Source organism: Bison bison, unplaced genomic scaffold (genome assembly GCF_000754665.1).
Source record: "Bison bison bison isolate TAMUID 2011002044 unplaced genomic scaffold, Bison_UMD1.0 scf7180017864466, whole genome shotgun sequence".
Taxonomy (NCBI): Eukaryota; Metazoa; Chordata; class Mammalia; order Artiodactyla; family Bovidae; genus Bison; species Bison bison.
Window position 1 is genome coordinate 10,037,923 of NW_011495027.1, and position 21,390 is coordinate 10,059,312.

General features: G+C 37.5%; 1 protein-coding gene, 1 non-coding gene and 1 pseudogene across 9 annotated transcripts in view; all 3 read left to right on the forward strand.

Moving 5' to 3' along the window:
• The window catches only part of KIAA1107 (KIAA1107 ortholog), a 94,265-nt gene extending 81,834 nt beyond the window's left edge, over window positions 1-12,431 (forward strand). For all 8 annotated transcript variants that reach the window (XM_010860429.1, XM_010860430.1, XM_010860431.1 and 5 more), the window contains 5 exons: window positions 5,133-5,838; window positions 6,058-6,145; window positions 6,577-6,716; window positions 7,983-10,304; window positions 11,582-12,431. In XM_010860429.1, the coding sequence (XP_010858731.1) occupies window positions 5,133-5,838; window positions 6,058-6,145; window positions 6,577-6,716; window positions 7,983-10,304; window positions 11,582-12,051 (3,726 nt within the window). In that variant the 3' untranslated portion in view covers window positions 12,052-12,431. The remainder of the gene's footprint in view (window positions 1-5,132; window positions 5,839-6,057; window positions 6,146-6,576; window positions 6,717-7,982; window positions 10,305-11,581) is intronic.
• Window positions 12,432-12,849: 418 nt separating this feature from the next.
• Window positions 12,850-12,921, forward strand: TRNAE-UUC. Its single transcript has one exon. It is a non-coding gene; the product is annotated as a tRNA-Glu (tRNA).
• A 4,698-nt stretch (window positions 12,922-17,619) lies between these two features.
• Window positions 17,620-17,981, forward strand: LOC105003328 (annotated as a pseudogene).
• Window positions 17,982-21,390: the final 3,409 nt, after the last annotated feature.

A 21,390-nucleotide genomic window follows, 5' to 3' on the forward strand; every position in this document is an offset into this window, starting at 1 on the left:
CAGGCTTTCTTCACAGTCCAACTCTCATATCCATACATGACCACTGGAAAAACCATAGCTTTGACTAGATGGACCTTTGTTGGCAAAGTAATGTCTCTGCTTTTTAATATGCTGTCTAGGTTGGTCATAACTTTCCTTCCAAGGAGTAAGCGTCTTTTAATTTCATGGCTGCAGTCACCATCTGCAGTGATTTTGGAGCCCCCAAAAATAAAGTCTGCCACTGTTTCCACTGTTTCCCCATCTATTTGCCATGAAGTGATGGGACCAGATGCCATGATCTTTGTTTTCTGAATGTTGAGCTTTAAGCCCACTTTTTCACTCTCCTCTTTCACTTTCATCAGGAGGTTTTTTAGTTCTTCTTCACTTTCTGCCATAAGGGTGGTGTCATCTACATATCTGAGGTTATTGATATTTCTCCTGGCAATCTTGATTCCAGCTTGTGCTTCCTCCAGCCCAGCGTTTCTCATGATGTACTCTGCATATAAGTTAAATAAGCAGGGTGACAATATACAGCCTTGACATACTCCTTTTCCTATTTGGAACCAGTCTGTTGTTCCATGTCCAGTTCTAACTGTTGCTTCCTGACCTGCATATAGGTTTCTCAAGAGGCAGGTCAGGTGGTCTAGTATTCCCATCTCTTTCAGAATTTTCCACATTTCATTGTGATCCACACAGTCAAAGACTTTGGCATAGTCAGTGAAGCAGAAATAGATGTTTTTCTGGAACTCTTGCTTTTTCGATGATCCAGTGGATGTTGGCAATTTGATCTCTGGTTCCTCTGCCTTTTCTAAAACCAGATTGAACATCTGGAAGTTCACAGTTCACATATTGCTCTGAAGCCTGCTTGGAGAATTTTGAGCATTACTTTACTAGCGTGTGAGATGAGTGCAATTGTGTGGTAGTTTGAGCATTCTTTGGCATTGCCTTTCTTTGGGATTGGAATGAAAACTGACCTTTTCCAGTCCTGTGGCCACTGCTGAGTTTTCCACATTTGCTGGCATATTGAGTATAGCACTTTGACAGCATCATCTTTTAGGATTTGAAATAGCTCAACTGGAATTCCATCACCTCCACTAGCTTTGTTCGTAGTGATGCTTTCTAAGGTCCACTTGACTTCACATTCCAGGATGTCTGGCTCTAGGTGAGTGATCACACCATCGTGATTATCTTGGTCATGAAGATTTTTTTGGACAGTTCTTCTGTGTATTCTTGCCACCTCTTCTTAATCTCTTCTGCTTCTGTTAGGTCCATACCATTTCTGTCCTTTATTGAGCCCATCTTTGCATGAAATGTTCCCTTGGTATCTCTAATTTTCTTGAAGAGATCTCTAGTCTCTCCCATTCTGTTGTTTTCCTCTATTTCTTTGCAATGATTGCTGAGGAAGGCTTTCTTATCTCTTCTTGCTATTCTTTGGAACTCTGCATTCAGATGCTTATATCTTTCCTTTTCTCCTTTGCTTTTCGCTTCTCTTCTTTTCACAGCTATTTGTAAGGCCTCCCCAGACAGCCATTTTGCTTTTTTGCATTTCTTTTCCGTGGGGATGGTCTTACCCCTGTCTCCTGTACAATGTCATGAACCTCAGTCCATAGTTCATCAGGCACTCTGTCTATCAGAGCTAGTCCCTTAAATCTATTTCTCACTTCCACTGTATAATCATAAGGGATTGATTTAGGTCATGAAAAGACTCTGATGCTGGGAGGGATTGGGGGCAGGAGGAGAAGGGGACGACAGAGGATGAGATGGCTGGATGGCATCACTGACTCAATGGACGTGAGTCTGAGTGAACTCCGGGAGTTGGTGATGGACAGGGAAGCCTGGCGTGCTGCAATTCATGGGCTCGCAAAGAGTCGGACACAACTGAGTGACTGAACTGAACTGAATGGTCTAGTGGTTTTCCCTACTTTCTTCAATTTAAGTCTGAATTTGGCAAAAGGAGTTCATGATCTGAGCCACAGTCAGCTCCCGGTCTTGTTTTTGCTGACTGTATAGAGCTTCTCCATCTTTGGCTGCAAAGAATATAATCAATCTGATTTCGGTGTTGACCATCTGGTGATGTCCATGTGTAGTCTTCTCTTGTGTTGTTGGAAGATGGTGTTTGCTATGACCAGTGCGATCTCTTGGCAAAACTCTATTAGCCTTTGCCCTGCTTCATTCCGTATTTCAAGGCCAAATTTGCCTCTCTTTCCAGGTATCTCTTGACTTCCTACTTTTGCATTCCAGTCCCCTATAATGAAAAGGACATCTTTTTTGGTTGTTAGTTCTAAAAGGTCTTGTAGGTCTTCACTGAACTATTCAACTTCAGCTTCTTCAGCATTACTGGTTGAGGCATAAACTTGGATTACTGTGATATTGAATGGTTTGTCTTGGAAATGAACAGAGATCATTCTGTCGTTTTTGAGATTGCATCCAAGTACTGCATTTCGGACTCTTTTGTTGACCATGATGGCTACTCCATTTCTTCTGAGGGATTCCTGCCCGCAATAGTAGATATAATGGTCATCTGAGTTAAATTCACCCATTCCAGTCCATCTTAGTTCTCTGATTCTTAGAATGTCGACATTCACTCTTGCCATCTCCTGTTTGACCACTTCCAATTTGCCGTAATTTATGGACCTAACATTCCAGGTTCCTATGCAATATTGCTCTGTACAGCATCGGACCTTGCTTCTATCACCAGTCACACCAACAACTGGGTATTGTATTTGCTTTTGGCTCCATCCCTTCGTTCTTTCTGGAGTTATTTCTCCACTGATCTCCAGTAGCATATTGGGCACTTACTGACCTGGTGAGTTCCTCTTTCAGTATCCTATCATTTTGCCTTTTCATAGTGCTCATGGGGTTCTCAAGGCAAGAACACTGAAGTGGTTTGCCATTCCATTCTGTAGTGGACCACATTCTGTCAGACCTCTCCACCATGACCCACCCGTCTTGGGTGGCCCCACAGGGCATGGCTTAGTTTCACTGGGTTAGCCAAGGCTGTGGTCCATGTGATTAGATTGACTAGTTTTCTGTGATTATGGTTTCAGTGTGTCTGCCCTCTGATGCCCTCTCGCAACACTTACCATCTTACTTGGGTTCCCCTTACCTTGGACATGGGGTGTCTCTTCATGGCTGCTCCAGCAAAGCGCAGCCACTGCTCCTTACCTTGGACAAGGGATATCTCCTCACCGCCGCCCCTCCTGACCTTGAACGTGGAGTAGCTCCTCTCAGCCCTCCTGTGCCCATGCAGCCACCTACTCCATATATTATATAAATACTTTAAAATAAATAGACTCCAGGATAGAGTAAATTATGTAAGATTAGTTTTAAAGGTGGGAAGAGGTCTAACATCAGAGTCTTCCTGGTCTTAAGTATTAAAAATAGAGAAATTTATTTTTTGAACTAAGATTTGATCAAGAAAACAAAATCGAGGACCAAGCCTATTTGAAGTTTACAAGTATTACACAGAATCCTAGTACACTGCACTGAATGGGACCAGTCTGTACCCCTAAATATGCATAATTTGAGGCCCAGAGACGTTAATAATGAGTTCTTAAATATCTGAGATTTTTTTCTTCATTTAGAAGCAAAGTTAGAATAAGAATCTAATTATTCTTTATACCTTGCTTTTTGCTAAACTTAACTAGCTTATTTATTATTTATGTATATATGTATGTGTATGTGAACATAAACACACACTTACCTCTGTTATTTCTATCTTAAACAAATTTTCATTGTAAATAGAAGCTTTTTATATTTCGAAATAACTAGACCTTGAACTGTATATCAATATATGCTCAAGGTAGATAACCATCATCACACGTTCTTTGAGTACCCAGTGTGTGAAGGGCCTGGTGCTAAGGGATCAAAGAAGACAACACAGGTTCTGCCTCACACCTCTACAATTTCATAACAGCCTTCCAATGGAGGGGGGGCAGTATTTACATAAAAAGTGGCAATATATTCTTAAAATTTTATTCTATAATTCATACCAGTTATTCACTTCCATACAAGGTTGGTTCTAACCAAAATGATAAAGTAGGTGAATTGTCTTTAGTGCCCTTCTATTTTCCTCTTTTTACCTATTTCATTTGTCTTTAGGACCCCTGTTCTTTTCTCCAGACAACCAATACTGTATTAAGATGCTGTGGGTGATGTTTATGGGTTTGGGTTTTTTTTGTTTTTTTTTTTGCTCTTCCCCTGCCCTCAAAACCAAACTTTTCAAATGTCAGTGTGTTATTTCCCAGAAGTTTCCCTCTGGCCCTTGCCTCCAGAGGACTAAATATTCAGTGATAAAGTTTCTGGCATTTGGTAAATAGGATTGAAGAGAGAATTTTTGGTGAAAAATCATTATGATGTCCCTCACAGCTTACCATGTAATGACTACCTGCTTAAAGCAGTAAATCTTGAGCTCAAGTCCTAGTTCAGTCCCTTTTCATCATGTGCATGCATGTGAGTGCTAAGTCGCTTCAGTCATGTCTGATTATTTGCGACCCTATGGATTATAGCCTGCTAGGCTTCTCTGTCCGTGGGATTTTCCAGGCAAGAATACTGGAGTGGGCTGCCGTGCCCTCCTCCAGGAGATCTTCCTGACCCGGATACTGAACCCTTGTCTCTTACATCTCCTGCATTGGCAGGTGGGTTTCTTTACCACTAGCATCACCTGGGAAGCCCATGGCCTTGGGTAAATTCCATACCTGCTTTAACCCCTGGTTTCTTGTCTAAGAAATGGAGATAGCAGCAGGAGATATCTTACAGAATTGTTGTGAGGAATACGTGAGATGATATATGAAAAGCATTTTAGCACAAAACCTGGGAGTGGGCTTTCAAAAAATGTGGGATACTATCGTTTACCCAAGGCATCCTAATACTGTTAAGTGTTCATCTCTACCGTAATTTCATAAAGTTAAATAGTATGCCTTTTTAAAAGTAGAATTTTCTATTAATTGTTGTTTGTTGTATTTCAGATTTGATTAAGGTAAGGTGATCAAAGACACATTTAAGTGATCCAAGATAATTCAAGTTTTAAGTGGCCCTAAATCATAATGTGAATTTTGCGGCTTTTTCCTCTTTGAAAAACTGGCTATTGAAACATAAAGCATTACATGTCAAAGACTTGTCAAAATACAAAGTATTTTTTTTCTTTTTTGTAGCAAAGAAAACAGGTTTCTGACTGTGGTGCTATAAAAAACAAATCCGCTGGAGGAAGTAACAAGAAAGAGTGTCTGAGTTATCTCTCTGCTCATCAGAAGATGAAATCTGATGGATTAGGAGCCTCTGGACATTCATCAAGTACTAATAGAAATTCTATAAATAAAACTTTGAAGCATGATGATTTAAAGGAAAAGGATCCAAAACCAGCATCCAAGAGTACAAAAGAATTAAAAACTGTGGAAAAAAATGTTTCTGGAAAGCCCAAAGCTATCATAAAGCCCAAAACGGAAAATAGTGATAATGCAAAGTCAACAAACCTGTCACCTAGACAAGCTGTGGAAAGATCAGCAACAGCAGCAGCAAATGAACAGAAAAATTCAGGAAATGGAAAAGGAGTGAGAAATCAGGAAGAGCAAATTACAGGTGCCAGACCCAAGGTACTCACTGGAAATTTAAATGTGCAAGCCAAAGCAAAGCCTTTGAAGAAAGTGACAGGCAAAGATTCTCCACACCTCCGAATGGCAGGGCCCTCCAGCAGATCTACAAATTCAAGTATGGAATTACTGACTTCCACTGACTCTCTAGATGAACCAAAAGAAAATGGGTCAATGAAAGAGAAGCTTCCTGGTCATAAACCTTCCTCTTGTGACTCTCGAGGACAGACTGTGAAAAACAGTGTAGAAGGTATCAAAACTTCCACTGTAGGTGAGTTTTAGCACTCTGATACTTTTATTTAGTTTCAAATGCCAAAAAGAATTTAGTTACATATATTTATGCAAACTGAGGAAAAAGTTTTTCTCATTCTAACATTTAATTTTGTATATATTGTATTTAATTTTGTATATATTGTATGACCAGTGAATTTATACATAATTATTACATAGTTACTGTTCAATCTCATGACTCACTCATCTTCATTTACAGCAATGAAATCTCGACCTGTTTCAAAAGATACCAATGGAATTTCCAATAAAAAAAGCACTCATGAACAGGAATCTAATACACATAACAGGTAAGTCTTCATTATTTTACCTAGACATTAGCTTTCTCTGGAAGTCAATCATATACCAACTTCTAGCTAAATATTGTTAAAATATTTTTCCTTAGAAAACTTAATATATTTATATAATGATACTTTAAAACTTATTATACAAAATGATAGAAGAATAATGTATCCTTGTGGCACCTAATTATGCATTGCTTTCCCATAATTGAGCTACAGTTTTATAAACTTAAACACTTACAAACATATGACTTTTTCTATTTTCAGAAAAGAGATATTTTTTACTTCTTTGAGAAAAAGTGTTTTTCTTTTTGCTTTTTTTTAAATTGACATTTAATTGATGTACAGTGTTGTGAAAAACTGTATTTCATGCATGGGTCTTTTAAAAAATAATGTTTCAGAGTCTCAGTGTAATACTGAACACAAATAATTTTTCTTAGTGTGCTAAAGAAGATCACCAGCAAAGGATACAGTGATCCAGTACCACAGGCAATTTTAAAAAAAAGGGGAAATGGCAATGGATGTGCTACAGCTCCGCAGAGGACAAAGAATGCCACAGCTAATCTTGCTAAAACTCAAGGTAAAGTTGAAATACTCCTAGGTTTTACTTCTTTGTTTAAATGGAATAAGCAGAACTCTGATTCTGGAACTTCAGCAACAGATAAGCAAAATATAACATGACTTCACTCATTTTACATTCATTTCATACTTCAGAGACAAGATTTTATTCTTCCACTTTTCAGACAAGTATTTTGGTATTTTGGGGTATAAGTTTACTCTTTATTTTCTTTTGTGAAAATCATATTAAGGGAGTCACTAGGCTATCTGCATTTCTGGTCCTTCTGTATATTATGCTTGTGTTTCTTCAAAGCTTCACTGATAACTCTAAGAATTCCATCTGCAAAGCCATCACTAAAGAGCTCTTTAAAAACTAATGGTACAGTCTAGAGAGCTGTCATACGTAGGAAGGAAGAATTTTCTCTCTAGACTCTGTGCTGTGCCTGTTGTTTTCCATGTTCTAAGAAAGAGAAGAATACTGATCAGATTGCATAGTTTGCTAATATAATAACAGATTTTAAAAATTAATTTGCTTCATGCATTAAGCATTCACATATGTAAGAGCAGTTTGTAAAATGCTAAACACAGTTCTGATGTAGGTAATGAATTAATACTGAAAGTAAATTTTAAAATAAGCCAGAGAAAAATTGTTCATATTCTAATAACAGATAAAAATTAAACATTTAACAAGATTTGGTAATTCTGTTTGACAGTTTTAAATGCTCAAAATATCATCTCTAGAACTTCAACCATTATAAACAAGTGAATTCTCAAAATCAATCCTCTTTCCTTCCAGTAACCAGCTTTAGTTTCAACTGCAGATCTAAGTTGTTAACCCTAATGAGCTATAATAATAATGATCTGGTTATGAGAAATTATTTTTTTACTGTTGGAAGAAAAAATTGCAACAATTTCAACATTTCTATTTTGTATTTAGTTTGCTTCTCCTTTTCAACTGTGTGGAACAGTCTATTTTCCGCCCCTAGAACTTCAAAGGGAAGACCCTTATTACTCTCTTGGCATAAGAAAACCAGATTTTTCTACCTGCATATATTTATGCAAATCCAATTCTGGCATAAGATTCAATGCTCTTTGCTTGAAGAAGAGAGAGCCTATTTTAATAATTTTACTTAAGATGCTGCAATAACTCCTAATTTGTAATTGTCCATTTGATCTTATGTTACCATTTCATCATGTTATCTTTTTGTTTCTTTTAAAGGATTTTAAAAACCATATTGAATTTCACTCACAAACTGGAAGATATATTTTTTTAATTTTCTTTTCTTAGGATCCCAAGGATCACCAAATTCAGTAAAATCTTCAGTCTCTTCAAGGCAATCTGATGAAAATGTGACAAAATTGGACCACAGTGTAACTACAGATAAACAGACGCCTAAGAGAAAAATTGTCAAGCAAGGACAAACAGCTTTGCCTAAGATTGGTGCAAAAAAGGTCACAATGCCTAAAAACCCAAATCAACCCAAAAGAGGTGAAAATTTGAATAATAAAGATGCAAAACCGAAAACACTTCCTGAACAGGTTATACTGAAGACTCTGCCTTCTTCTCAGAGACCTTTAAAAAGTGAACCATCTGTTGTCCAAAAAAGTGTGTCTCTTGATGTGTGTGACAATAATAACAAAGGCAGTGTTTCTGAACAGAAGCCTCATGAACCTCTAACTAATCTCACAGCCAAAACCAGTGATGCAGAAGCATTTCAGTCACCATGCATACTCGACTCACAGAAGACACTGAACAATCAAGAAAAAGAGAAGTTGGTGTTAGAATGCCAAAATATTTCAAATCTGGATAAATTAATAAAACGTGAACTGGAATCAAAACAGATCTGTTCAGTTAAAAGTGAAACAAATGTTTCTGGCCACAAAAAAATAGATCACTGCACCACAGCTAAAATACCTTGTCATTCTGATGAGACTGATAATGTCGATCCAAAATTTTATAGTACCACTGCTCTAAAATCCATGATTTCAAATCCTAAAGAAAACTCTTTGAACTCTAATCCAGTTTGTGACTTAGACTCAGCACACGTAGAACAACTCCATTCAGAATTAGATAGGAAGAAGCAAGTAGGGAGAAAAGATACAAACCAAAAATTAAGCATTAAATGTGTGAAAGATGTTTTACCTTGGGTTCCTGAAAAGACAAATGGTACCTTAAATTCTGGTCAAGATGACAGAAAATCTAAAATTCATGTAGAAGAACAGACAGTTCCTAGTCAGTTGTCTGATGACTCTGCCATGAATGAAGACAATCATGCTACAGTAGAGTCACATATTTCCTCCAAGTGTTTTTTGGAACAAATACCAGGGAAAAATTCTAAAGATACGGAAACAACAGAAACTTCAGAGAGCCACGAAACTCCAGAAGCACCATTCATGAGTCACTGGAATTTGAGTACCAATGTTCTGCATCAGAGAGAGAGTCCTGAATCAGACAGTGGCAGTGTCACAACATCCTCTGATGACATAAAGCCCAGATCTGAAGACTATGATGCTGGAGGGTCTCAGGATGATGATGGGTCAAATGACAGAGGGGTTTCTAAATGTGGCACTATGCTGTGCCATGATTTTCTTGGAAGGAGCAGCAGTGATACCAGTACTCCTGAAGAATTAAAAATATATGATAGCAACTTAAGAATTGAAGTGAAAATGAAAAAGCAAGGTAGTAGTGATCTTTTCCAAGTTAATTCAACAAGTGATGATGAGATTCCCAGGAAAAGGCCAGAAATTTGGTCTCGATCTACAATAGTTCATCCTAGGGAAAAAGAAAATATTCCACGAGGCAGTGTCCAGTTTGTACAGGAGGTAGATCAGGTTTCTTCCTCAGCAGATGAAACAGAAGATGAAAGGTCTGAAGCTGAAAATGTTGCAGAAAATTTCTCTACATCTAACCCAGCTCTTCAGCAGTTTCAGGGGATAATTAATCTAGCTTTTGAAGATGCAACTGAAAATGAAAGTCATGAGTTTCGTGTAACTAAGAGTTTTAAAAGGTCTGTTTTACTTTCCGTAGATGAATGTGAAGAGATAGGATCTGATGAAGGGGAGGTCCATGCTCTCTTTCAACCTTCTGTAGATTCTCTCTCACCTTCTGATGTTTTTGATGGCATTTCTCATGAACATCATGGAAGGACCTGCTACTCCAGATACTCACATGGAAGTGAAGGTAGTGTTTTAGAATGCAGACAAAAGAAAAGCAATACTATATATAAAAACAAAAGCTTTCCCTTGGGTCTTAGTAGCGTTGACTCATCAAGAAAAGATAAACAGAGTGCTTCAGCCACAGAAAAAAAGGGTACAACAGATGTCCTGTCCAAAGGAGGCATACAGCTTCCTCCAGGAGATAAAGTATGTAGTGGAAGCAATGTGGATAATGACTTTGAGACACACAGCAAATTTTCAGATAGTGATATAAAATCTCAAGAAAGACCATGTCATTTGGAACTTCGTCAAAGAGAATCCAATTCCGACATACCAAAGAACAGCTTCACAAAGTCTCTGGACTCCTGTCGGAGTCAAGTTCTGCCTCAGGAAGGTCAAGTGAAAGAAAGCCATTCTACAGCTACCGAAAAAGCTAATATTGCTTTATCTGCAGGTAATGTACAGAAATAGACATGCTAAATTCATAAGAAAATGAGTTTATAGAATCTTAAAGTTGTCGGTAGCCCCTGAATGTTATATTTTAGTTAGGATAACTGCTTAAGCAACAGATTCAAATTTTAAATGAAAACTGGAATTTCTTAATAGAATGAAAATTAGCTAGTTGCTCTTAATTGTTCACTTAAAATCTTAGTGAAAAATTAACATCTAATAAAAATTTTGGTTGTTTATAGAGCTAACCTACTAAGAGATTTTGAGTAAAGAGAAAAACATAGTTTGCTATTATTTAGTTATTTATGTCTAATTTAACATAGGAATTCTTGACTATTAGAAATTTTATTATACATTGGATATGATTTATGAACTATGCTAATATATATCTAAGAGGGCTGTGCAATAAGTATAGTAATATGTAACTAAAAACACTGAAGTATTTTAACTAGATTAATTATTAAAATTTATATGCATTTTACAGAGATTAAGACTTTCAGGATCACTATAATTCAGTTCTAAAATTTTCAAGTAAAAAGATAAATTTCTTTAAAGAGATTATATTTAGAGAAATGATAACATATGAAAAAAGCCCAGGCTTATTTCATATGTATAGATGGTTTCCTGTCTAATTGTTTTGTGTGTTTGTCTTCCTTATTATTGTAATTTGAACTATGACCCACATTTAAAATATGCAATAGTGGCTGACTGAGTAGCTATTGTATACCAGAATGAAGAAAAATACTTACCGATAGTCCCTGTTCAGCAAAATCACAAGAGCAGGGAGCTCTTAAAGTTGTACCTTTTTGTTTGTCCTTGCTTGCATCCTTCTTTGCATGTGCAATGTACAAGGAAGTCTTTAGATAAAATGTATTGATTCTCCCTTTGAAACTGACTTACCTTAAACATCACCATCAAATAACCATGTCCTTTTTTCTCTTTAAGTTTCTATTGTAGTGAATTAGATATATGTGTGCATTCTGTTTATGTTTAAATAATTTTTGTTTTCTGTATCACAAGCTTTTACATTAAATTATGGAGAATTATTGTTAGTTTCTTATGTTGATTTTCCTGTTAAACATTACCTTCAAGTTTTTTTTTTAAACAGAGAAAAAGAAATGCCTCAAAAATCTTCTCAATTTTGTATAAATGTTATTTTTCCCATTCTGTGGGGGTTTTTTTGGACTATAACTGTTATATTGTGTTAATAGTTCTACAGAACTCTGAGGGGGTACCAACATGTGCAATTTTTACATTGTGTAGTATTATGAATTATTTCAGGAGACATAGATGGTTGTGACACAGTGGCACAAATCTACATGTATGACCATCGGCCTTCAAAAACCCTGTCTCCAATATATGAGATGGATGTAACAGAAGCATTTGAGCAGAAAATGGAATCAGAAACACAAGGTACAGACATGGATTTTGAAGATGAGCAACACTTTGCAAAACAAGACTGGACACTATTAAAGCAACTGCTCTCTGAACAGGACTCTAACTTAAATATCACAAATTCTGTTCCTGAAGACTTAAATTTAGCACAGTATCTAATTAATCAGACACTACTTTTAGCACGAGACAGCTCAAAACCTCAGGGTAAAGCACATGTAGACACTTTGAACAGATGGAGTGAACTAACATCTCCATTTGATGATTCCTCAGCAAGCATTACCATGGCTAGTTTTTCCTCTGAAGAATGTTCACCCCAAGGGGAATGGACAATTCTGGAACTGGAAACTCAGCATTAAGAGTGTTAACACTTCAGAAAATGTTAAAATATGCCACCTCTTTATTTTTTTGACGTTTCTATTGTATCCAAATGATAACTGCATTAGCCAGATTTAGTCTGTCCTTACTATTGAGGAGGTCTTTCCAATTTAGTTGGTTTATTAATATGATATCATATGTAGAAAAAAGTGTTTTTTTTCCTAAAAATCTTGAGCATGTTTTCTATAATTATTGGAGAATTTAGAAGACCTATAAGGAAACCCTTGCTTTAGTTTTCCTTTCCTAACTGGTCAGTTACTTGTTTATCATTCAGTAATTTAAAATGTGAATGCACAAGTAGAACAGTCCCTTTTTTCTCTGCATATGGTAACAATAATTTAACAATAAAAAAAACTTATCATGCTTGTGTCAATTTATGTAGAGTTAATCTGTGACGTTCAAACTCAGGTTGATGTGGTTAGGCTGATAGCTAGTATTACGAAAAATCTTCACTTTTCCAGCCATTTAGATCCAGGAAATTGTTAAGTAAATGCATCTCAAATTTCATTGACATTTTTACTAAAACAAGAGAAGCAGAATTTCCTGTACCTCTTTTGGGGGATATATCCAGAGAAAGGCATCTGCTGTTATTCAAAAGAAGTAGGAAAACTGTCCATCAGTTTTATCTGTACAGTAATTCCTTTGGATGATGGGATATAATAGAATTGGCATCTCTCAAAGCTTTGAAACTGACTCATAATTTCTCTAAAATATATCAGAAGTAAAAAAATCTTTTGGTTTAGAATTCCTTTAGTAATTTAACAAAGTTTTGGGGGAATTCCCTGGTGGTCCAGTGGTTAGGACTCCGTGCTTTCAATGCTGTGGCCCAGATTCAATCCCTGGTCAGGGAACTAAGATCCCATAAGCCAAGCAGTGCAGCCAAAAATGAAAATAAATTAATTCACAAAGTTTTCAACAAATGATAACAATAGAGATAATCTGTAACTATTTTGAATATCAACACCTATTAAATATACAATCATTTGGCATTCTTACACATTAGTTAATGTTAGCTACTAACCTGTTATACCATAAATTCGGTATGCTTTTTTTTAACTAGAAGCTCTGCAGGGGGCACTCATTCATTCAGTCAAGACACACATTTGTTCTAGGCTCTGAAGTGTGAAGATAAAGTTTGATTCCTGCTCCTCAAAACTGAGTTCAGTTTCTAATGAGAGGAAACCATATAAAGTCAAAAACAGTATTATAAGAACTTTGTATCTTAAAAGCTGGATGGGAATTTAGAGGTTAGTTTAATCCCTTCAAATTCCCAAGGAGGATTCTGAAGCCCAGAGGAATTTTTAAAGTGCCCAAGGTCCCACACTGATTTGTGAGCCAGAATCCAATATTCCTTAATTTCAGTTTGATGTTATTTCTACTCCACAACATACTTCATTTGGTATATGATAGAGTCAGAAACAGCACAGATTCTCAAGACAGTGTGTTATTTTCTTTTTCTCCAAATGTGAAATTGTTATTTTAATAAACTACCTCAGAAGTTTACAAATTTATTACTGAAACTTCATTTCTTTCATGTCATACATGCAAATAGATAGTAGGGAATGAGATTTGTATAGTATGACACCTTAGGTAATTTCAGGAGTATGCTTTCTTATCATGTGCTTTTATGAACAACGTATCTACCAGTCTGTTTCCTGTGGGACTCTGGACTAGTTCTTTATCATTCAGGAAACATATATTGAAAAATAATTGCTGAAATTTACTTAGCACTTATTAGATGTTAGACACTATGCTTGTTGTCGTTCAGTCACTCAGTCCTGTCCAACTCTTTGTGATCCCATGGACTGCAGCATGCCAGGCTTCCCTGCCCCTCACTGTCTCCCAGAGTTTATGTCCATTGAGTCAGTGATGCCATCCAACCATCTCATCCTCTGTTGTCCCCTTCTACTCCTGCCTTCAATCTTTCCCAGCATCAGGGTCTTCTTCCAGTGAGTCAGCTGTTCGTATCAGGTGGCCAAAGTATTGGAGTTTCCCCTTCAGCATCAGTCCTTCCAATGAATATTCAGGACTGATTTCCTTTAGGATTGACTGGTTGGATCTCCTTTTAGTCCAAGGGACTCTCAAGAGTCTTCTCTAGCACCACAGTTCAAAAGCATCAGTTCTTCAGCACTCAACCTTTATAGTCCAACTCTCACATCCAAACATGACTACTGGAAAAACCATAGCTTTGACTATACAGACCTTTATCAGCAAAGTGATGTCTCTGCTTTTTAATACACTGTCTAGGTTTGTCACAGCTTTTCTTCCAAGAAGCGTCTTTTAATTCCATGGCTGCAGTCACCGTCTGCAGTGATTTTGGAGCCCAAGAAAATAAAGTCTGTCACTATTTCCATTTTTTTCCCATCTATTTGCCATGAAGTGATGGGACCAGATGCGGTGATCTTAGTTTTTTGAATGTTGACCTTTAAACCAGCTTTTTCACTCTCCTCTTTCACCTTCATCAAGAGGCTCTTTAGTTCCTCTTCACTTTCTGCCATTAGGGTGGTGTCATCTGCATATCTGAGGTTATTGATATTTCTCCCAGCAATTTTGATTCCAACTTGAGCTTCAACCAGCCTGCTGTACTAAATGCTTTAAATATGCATTAACATTTAATTCTCACAACAGTTCTATGAGATATGTGTTCTTACCTTTTTTTTTTTTTCCAAAACAAGAGACACCTTGGGAAGGGGCACCTGGCCAGAGAGCAGCAGGGTAAGGGAACCCAGGAGAGCTGTTCTCTTCATCATTATTACACCTGAGGAAACTGATGTAGCATCCTTACCTGAGATGAGCTATCCCAGTGGAAGGAACTAAAAGATAATTAACACATTATACAGTCGTTTGGCGGATAACAATTGTGTATGGTCAGAGTTGTAAGAGCTCAGAGAGAAAAGCTATGAACAGATTGTCAGGAAGGAAAGATTAGAGAAAGCTTCTTAGGGCAAATAATATTCAGTGAATGACTTTATAGAATTTATTTAAAGAAAGGGCTTGATGGCTACAATCTTATTGGAAGTGTAGGTCAGGCAACCTGACTTGAAGATGCACTTTTATTGAAAGTACTTTGCTTTTTCTTAGATTGTGTGTTACAGTCAATAAAAATACTGAAATGTTTTAAAAAGATGCTTTTATCCATAGTTTACCTAAGACTCAAAAACTCCATACCCCCCCCCAAAAATCTAACTTTAAAAAAATTTGAGTTCTTGGTACAGGACTGATAAAGATTGCCAAGAGAGAAGCAACCAAAACTCATATACTTTATGAGTATATGAGTTTGAAATGTCAAGGTGCACACTGAGACTAGTCCATTGGATTTGGACATGAGGACTTTATTCATAGTTTTTGTCAATTTTCTTTAAAGTAGTAGCAAGTACAGTATATACTCATATTGTGGGAATGCAATCTGGTACATTCTCATTCAAAAACTGACAGATATAACTAAACATATTCAAGAAAAACTAGTGCATACGCTCTAAATAAAAAGTACCTGTACTAAATGGTTTGCAGCAGTAATGAGGTATTGCCTCACACCAGTCAGAATAGCTGTTATCAAAAAGTGTACAAATAATAAATGCTGAAGAGGGTGTGGAGAAAAGGGATCCCTCATACACTGTTGGTGGGAATGTAAATTGGTGCAGCCACTATAGGAAACAGTATGGTGCTTTCTTAAAAAACTAAAAATAGACTATGGGAAACAGAATGGTGTTTCCTTTAAAAACTAAAAATAGGCTAATATACAAGGGAGGAAGAGTCCAGAGAGTAGAGTAGCAGGAGGATTGGGTTTGCGTTTTAGAATGATCACTGTGGAAGCAGTATTTAAGGCAAGGAGACTAGTGATGACTGTTAAAATAACCAAGGCTTCAACTAGGGCAATAGCTGTGGAGAGAGAAAGGAGTGGACATATCTGAGAGATTTAAGATGTGGGTTGGACTTTATTGATAGTTTTTGTCAATTTTCTTTAGTAGCAAGTACAGAAACTAGACTACGGTGGGTTGAAGGGTGAACAGGAAGTAAAGAAGTAGAACTTATCTTTTCAAGGAGCCTAACTGAAAAAAAGACAGTGATAGCTTGAAGTTACTGTTGTTTTTAAAAGTAATTTTAGCACTTTGAAAATAAGAGGTTGAGAATAATCAATGAATTGGGGGCAATCAGGGAAGAGGCAGGAGGAGGTGGGATCAAGCACAAAGAATACTAACTGATGCAGGGCATTTCAAGGAACTTCAGGTGTTTAAATAAGCACTGGACGCATGCGGGACAGCAGTGGAAGGCAAAGCTGGGAGAGTACAGGCAGGCCAAGACACGAGGAACCGGAAAGCCATGCCAAAGTCTGTGGGAAAGCCATTAGGCAAAGACACTAAATATTTCAATTTATTCTCAACGGCAGACATATAACTATTTTCTAAAGATTACTCTAGCTGCACGTGTGTGCGCTAAATTGCTTCAGTCGTGTCTGACTCTTTGTGACCCTGTTAGGGGTCTGTCCATGGGAATTTCCAGGCAAGAATACTAGAGTAGGTTTCCATGCTCTCCTCCAGGGCAACTTCCCCACGCAGGGAATGAACCGTTTTCTCCAGATTCTCCTGTACTGGCATACAGGTTCTTTACCACTAGTGCCACCTGCTTTGGAAAAATAGAGAAGAGACTGCAGGAAGGAAGAGTCATGCTGGCTGTGCTTAGTCACTCAGTTGTGTCCGACTCTTTGCAACCCAGTGAACTGTAGCCCACCTGGCTCCTCTGTCTATGAGGATTGTCCAGGCAAGAGTACTGGAGTGGGTTACCATGCCCTCCTCCAGGGGAACCTCTCAACCCAGGAATTGAACCGGGGTTTCCTGTATTGCAGGTGGATTCTTTACCAGATGAAGCCCATTGGAATAATTAAGGAGAAAAAGAGGCCCAAACTAAGGGAAAAATGGCCAAGTTGGAAATAAGAGGATGGATTTAAGAGATAATTAGGAGGAATTTTGATAGAATGAACAAGTTCAGTTGAGTTCAGTTTGGTTCGGTCACTCAGTCGTGTCCAACTTTTTGCCACCCCATGGACCGCAGTATGCCAGGCCTCCCTGTCCATTACCAACTCCCGGAATTTACTCAAACTCATGTCCGTACAATGAACAAGAAGTGGTTACAGATTGAGTGTGAAGACCTGCAAGAGGGGATGAAGGGGACCCCTTTTCATATCCCAGATTTTGAATAGGTAAAAAACGGAAGGCTGATGGTTTGTAGTTGGAAAAAAGATGATTTTCAACTTGAATACGTCTTATTGGAATGCAGTTGAGATAACCAAGGTATGCAATATGTCTCTCAAAATTCAGAAACCTAACAAACTAGTGGTTACCGGGGGGGGAGAGGGGAGTGGGGAGGGGCAAGATAGGAGTAGAACATTAAAAAGTACAAGCTATTATGTATAAAATAAGCTATTATGTATAAAATAAGCTATTATGTATAAAATAAGCTACAAGAGCTCTTTGAGGAAATCACAGTCGCTGCTGCCACAGTGTCCCAAGGCCACCGGCTCCTGCTCCTGACTCACCGCTGTTCGGGCAGCCATGGCTCTTACAGATACTTGCAAGACTCCTGTGGACCCAGAAGTGGCTGTTCACCAGATTAGGATCTGCCTTACCAGCTGCAACTGTGAAGCCTCTGGAGAAGGTATGTGCTGACCTGATCAGAGGCCTGAAGAAAAGAATCTCAAAAGTGAAGGGATGTGTTCAGATGCCTACCAAGACCCTGAGAATAGCTACAAGGAAAATCCCTTGTAGTGAAGGTTCTAAGACCTCGAGATCATTTCCAGATGAGGATCCACAAGTGACTCATTGACTTGCACAGTCCTTCCAAGGTTGTCAAACAGATAACTTCCATCAGTACTGGATCAGAAATGGAGGCTGAAGTCACCATATCAAATGCTTAAATCAACATTTTTAATAAATGAATAATCAGTTGTTATCCATAATCTACAAGGATACACTATACAGCATGGGAATATAGCCAATATTCTATAATGACTATAAATGGAGTATAATCTTTAAAAATTGTTAATCACTATATTGTACACCTGTAACCTACATAATATTGTACATCAACTATGAAAAGTGAAAGTGAAAGTTGTTCAGTCATGTCTGATTCTTTGCAACCCCATGGCCTATACACTCCATGGGATTCTCTAGGCCAGAATACTGGAATGGGTAGCCTGTCCCTTCTCCAGAGGATCTTCCCAACCCAGGGATCAAACTCAAGTCTCCCTCATTGCAGGCGGATTCTTTACCAGCTGAGTCACAAGGGAAGCCCATACATCAACTACACTTCAATAAAAAGAAGAAAAATAAAACATGTAACATATGATACTTTAATATAATCTTGCAGTAAGAAAGCACATGAAACCCAGAAAAACACATAGAACTCCAAAACAGAAAACATAAAATATGGGGTCTTTCCTTGTGGTCCAGTGGCTAAGACTGAATTTCCAATGCAGAGGGTCTGGGTTCAAAGCCTGGTCAGGGAACTAGATCCTACAGGCCAAGACTAAAGATCCTGCATATAGATCTCTCATGCTCCCAGCACAGCCAAATAAATAAGATATAAGATTGTTCATTTGGTTATTTAAACTTTAGAACTAATATATGTCCCAGTATCACAAACAGAATGAAGGGGCAAAAGATAAAATGAGGGGTAATTTTTTCTTTTTAAGAAAAGTTAAAGGGCAAATAGTTGGTAAATGATCAAAAGATGTTTAACGAGACTCAAAGAAACATCAGAAAAAGAACCATAAAAGTTTTTGAAAATAACTGTAGATTAATAAGTAATCAATTTGATAATTGAGACTATAATTACTGACTACCCACTAAACATTTTAATTAGGAACTATAAATGAAAACTAGACACTTAGGCAACATAAAAAATTATTGGAGTTAATTATATTTAACTGAGCAATTGAAATATATTAAAGTAGAAAAACAATTCCAAGTATTATTATAGTATACAAGTTTACATTATTGGTCAAATCAGATACCTTGCTTGCAATTCAATTTCATTTCTAATTTTGAAAATCAAGCTAAAATTCTGGGCAGATTACATTAAAATCAATCCAAGAACAGTGTGTGGGGTGTATTTTTCATTGTCAATGAGACAAGAAGATCTACTAAGGAGGAAATGAAAGCATTTTGGGCTGTTGTGTGTGGCACAAATACCTGAGTCAGTTTGTATTACCACGCAGATCTACTTTACAGCATATCAGTTTCGAACAGCTATTACTGCCATCACGGATTTAACACCCTTATTTACTGCTTTTAAATATTTTTTAGAAACAAATAAATTATAAGATCCTTGTTCAACTCCTTTTGCCATAATTTTTTTTCTTAAAAATTACTGGTCAATTTAAACTTTATTTAGACATAATGTTGACTTAACAACTTAGAAACAATAATTCAGTCAGTAGACCCTAAAGTTAGTAATACTACTGCTAACTGAAGAAAAATATTACATAGGTAAGAATTCTTAGGGGAAAAACATGAGTTTTCTCAAATGCTTTTTTTGGAAAGATATGACTAGATACCTGACTCATCTGTGGGAATGATGCTTCATTTGTGTATGAAAATATAAGTTATCTCATTATCATGTTTCAGTCCCCTTTATTTTAGTCACCAGTAATATGACTGTGTCTTTATCAATTTTTATTGACTATTTACCCTAAGTGAAAAGTTGAAGTATATATAGTTTCTTTCTTTTAGTAATTTGTATCCTAAAAACTTCATAAAGAAAAAAAGTAGGAAAGCAAATTAGGAATATTTACAAGAGATATGACAAAGATTTATCTTCTTAATATATATATATATATACACCTCATTTATCAATCAGAAGAATGCTAACAGCCCAATAGAAACCTAGGTTAAAAGTATAAAGAAATTAAGAAAAGAAGAAATAGATGGTCAATAAAAATACAGGGATGATATAATATATTCAGTTCAGTCACTCAGTTATGTCTGACTCTTTGTGACCCCATGAATCACAGCATGCCAGGCCTCCCTGTCCATCACCAACTCCCGGAGTTCAACCAAACTCATGTGCATCAAGTCAGTGATGCCATCCAGCTATCTCATCCTCTGTCATCCCCTTCTCCTCCTGCCCCCAATCCCTCCCAGCATCAGGGTCTTTTCCAATGAGTCGACTCTTCTCATGAGGTGGCCAAAGTATTGGAGTTTCAGCCTCAGCATCAGTCCTTCCAATGAACGCCCAGGACTGGTCTCCTTTAGGATGGACTGATTGGATCTCCTTGCAGTCCAAGGGACTCTCAAGAGTCTTCTCCAACACCATAGTTCAAAAGCATCAATTCTTTGGAGCTCAGCTTTCTTCACAGTCCAACTCTCACATCCGTACATGACCACTGGAAAAACTATAGCCTTGACTAGACAGACCTTTGTTGGCAAAGTAATATCTCTGCTTTTTAATAGGCTATCTAGGCTGGTCATAACTTTCCTTCCAAGGAATTGCATACTAGTTAGTTCAGTTAAGTTCAGCTCAGTCATGTCCGGCTCTTTGTGACCTGCAGCATGCCAGGCTTCCCTGTCCATCACCAAATCCCAGAGCTTGCTCAAATTCATGTCCATTGAGTCAGTGATGCCATCCAACCATCTCATTGTCTGTCATCCCCTTCTCCTCCTGCCTTCAGTCTTTCCCAGCATCAGGGTCTTTTCCAATGAGTCAGTTCTTTGCATCAGGTGGCCAAAGTACTGGAGTTTCAGCTTCAGCATCAGTCCTTCCAATGAATATTCAGGACTGATTTCCTTTAGGATGGACTGGTTGGATCTCCTTGCAGTCCAAGGGACTCTCAAGAGTCTTCTCCAACACCACAGTTCAAAAGCATCAATTCTTTGACACTCAGTTTTCTTTATAGTCCAACTCTCGCATCCATACATGACCACTGGAAAAACCATAGACTTGACTATGTTTGTTGGACCTTTGTTGGCAAAGTAATGTCTGTTTTTTAGCATGCTATCTAAGTTGGTTATAGCTTTTTATCCAAGGAGCAAGTGTCTTTTAATTTCATGGCTGCAGTCACCATCTGCAGTGATTTTGGAGCCCCCCAAAATAAAGTCTGTTACTATTTCCACTGTTTCCCCATCTATTTACATGAAGAGATGGGACCAGAAGCCATGATTTTAGTTTTCTGAATGTTGAGTTTTAAGCCAACTTTTTCATTCTCCTCTTTCATTTTCATCAAGAGCCTCTGTAGTTCTTCACTTTCTGCCATAAGGATGGTGTCATCTGCATATCTGAGGTTATTGATATTTCTCCTGGCAATCTTGATTCCAGCTTGTGCTCTG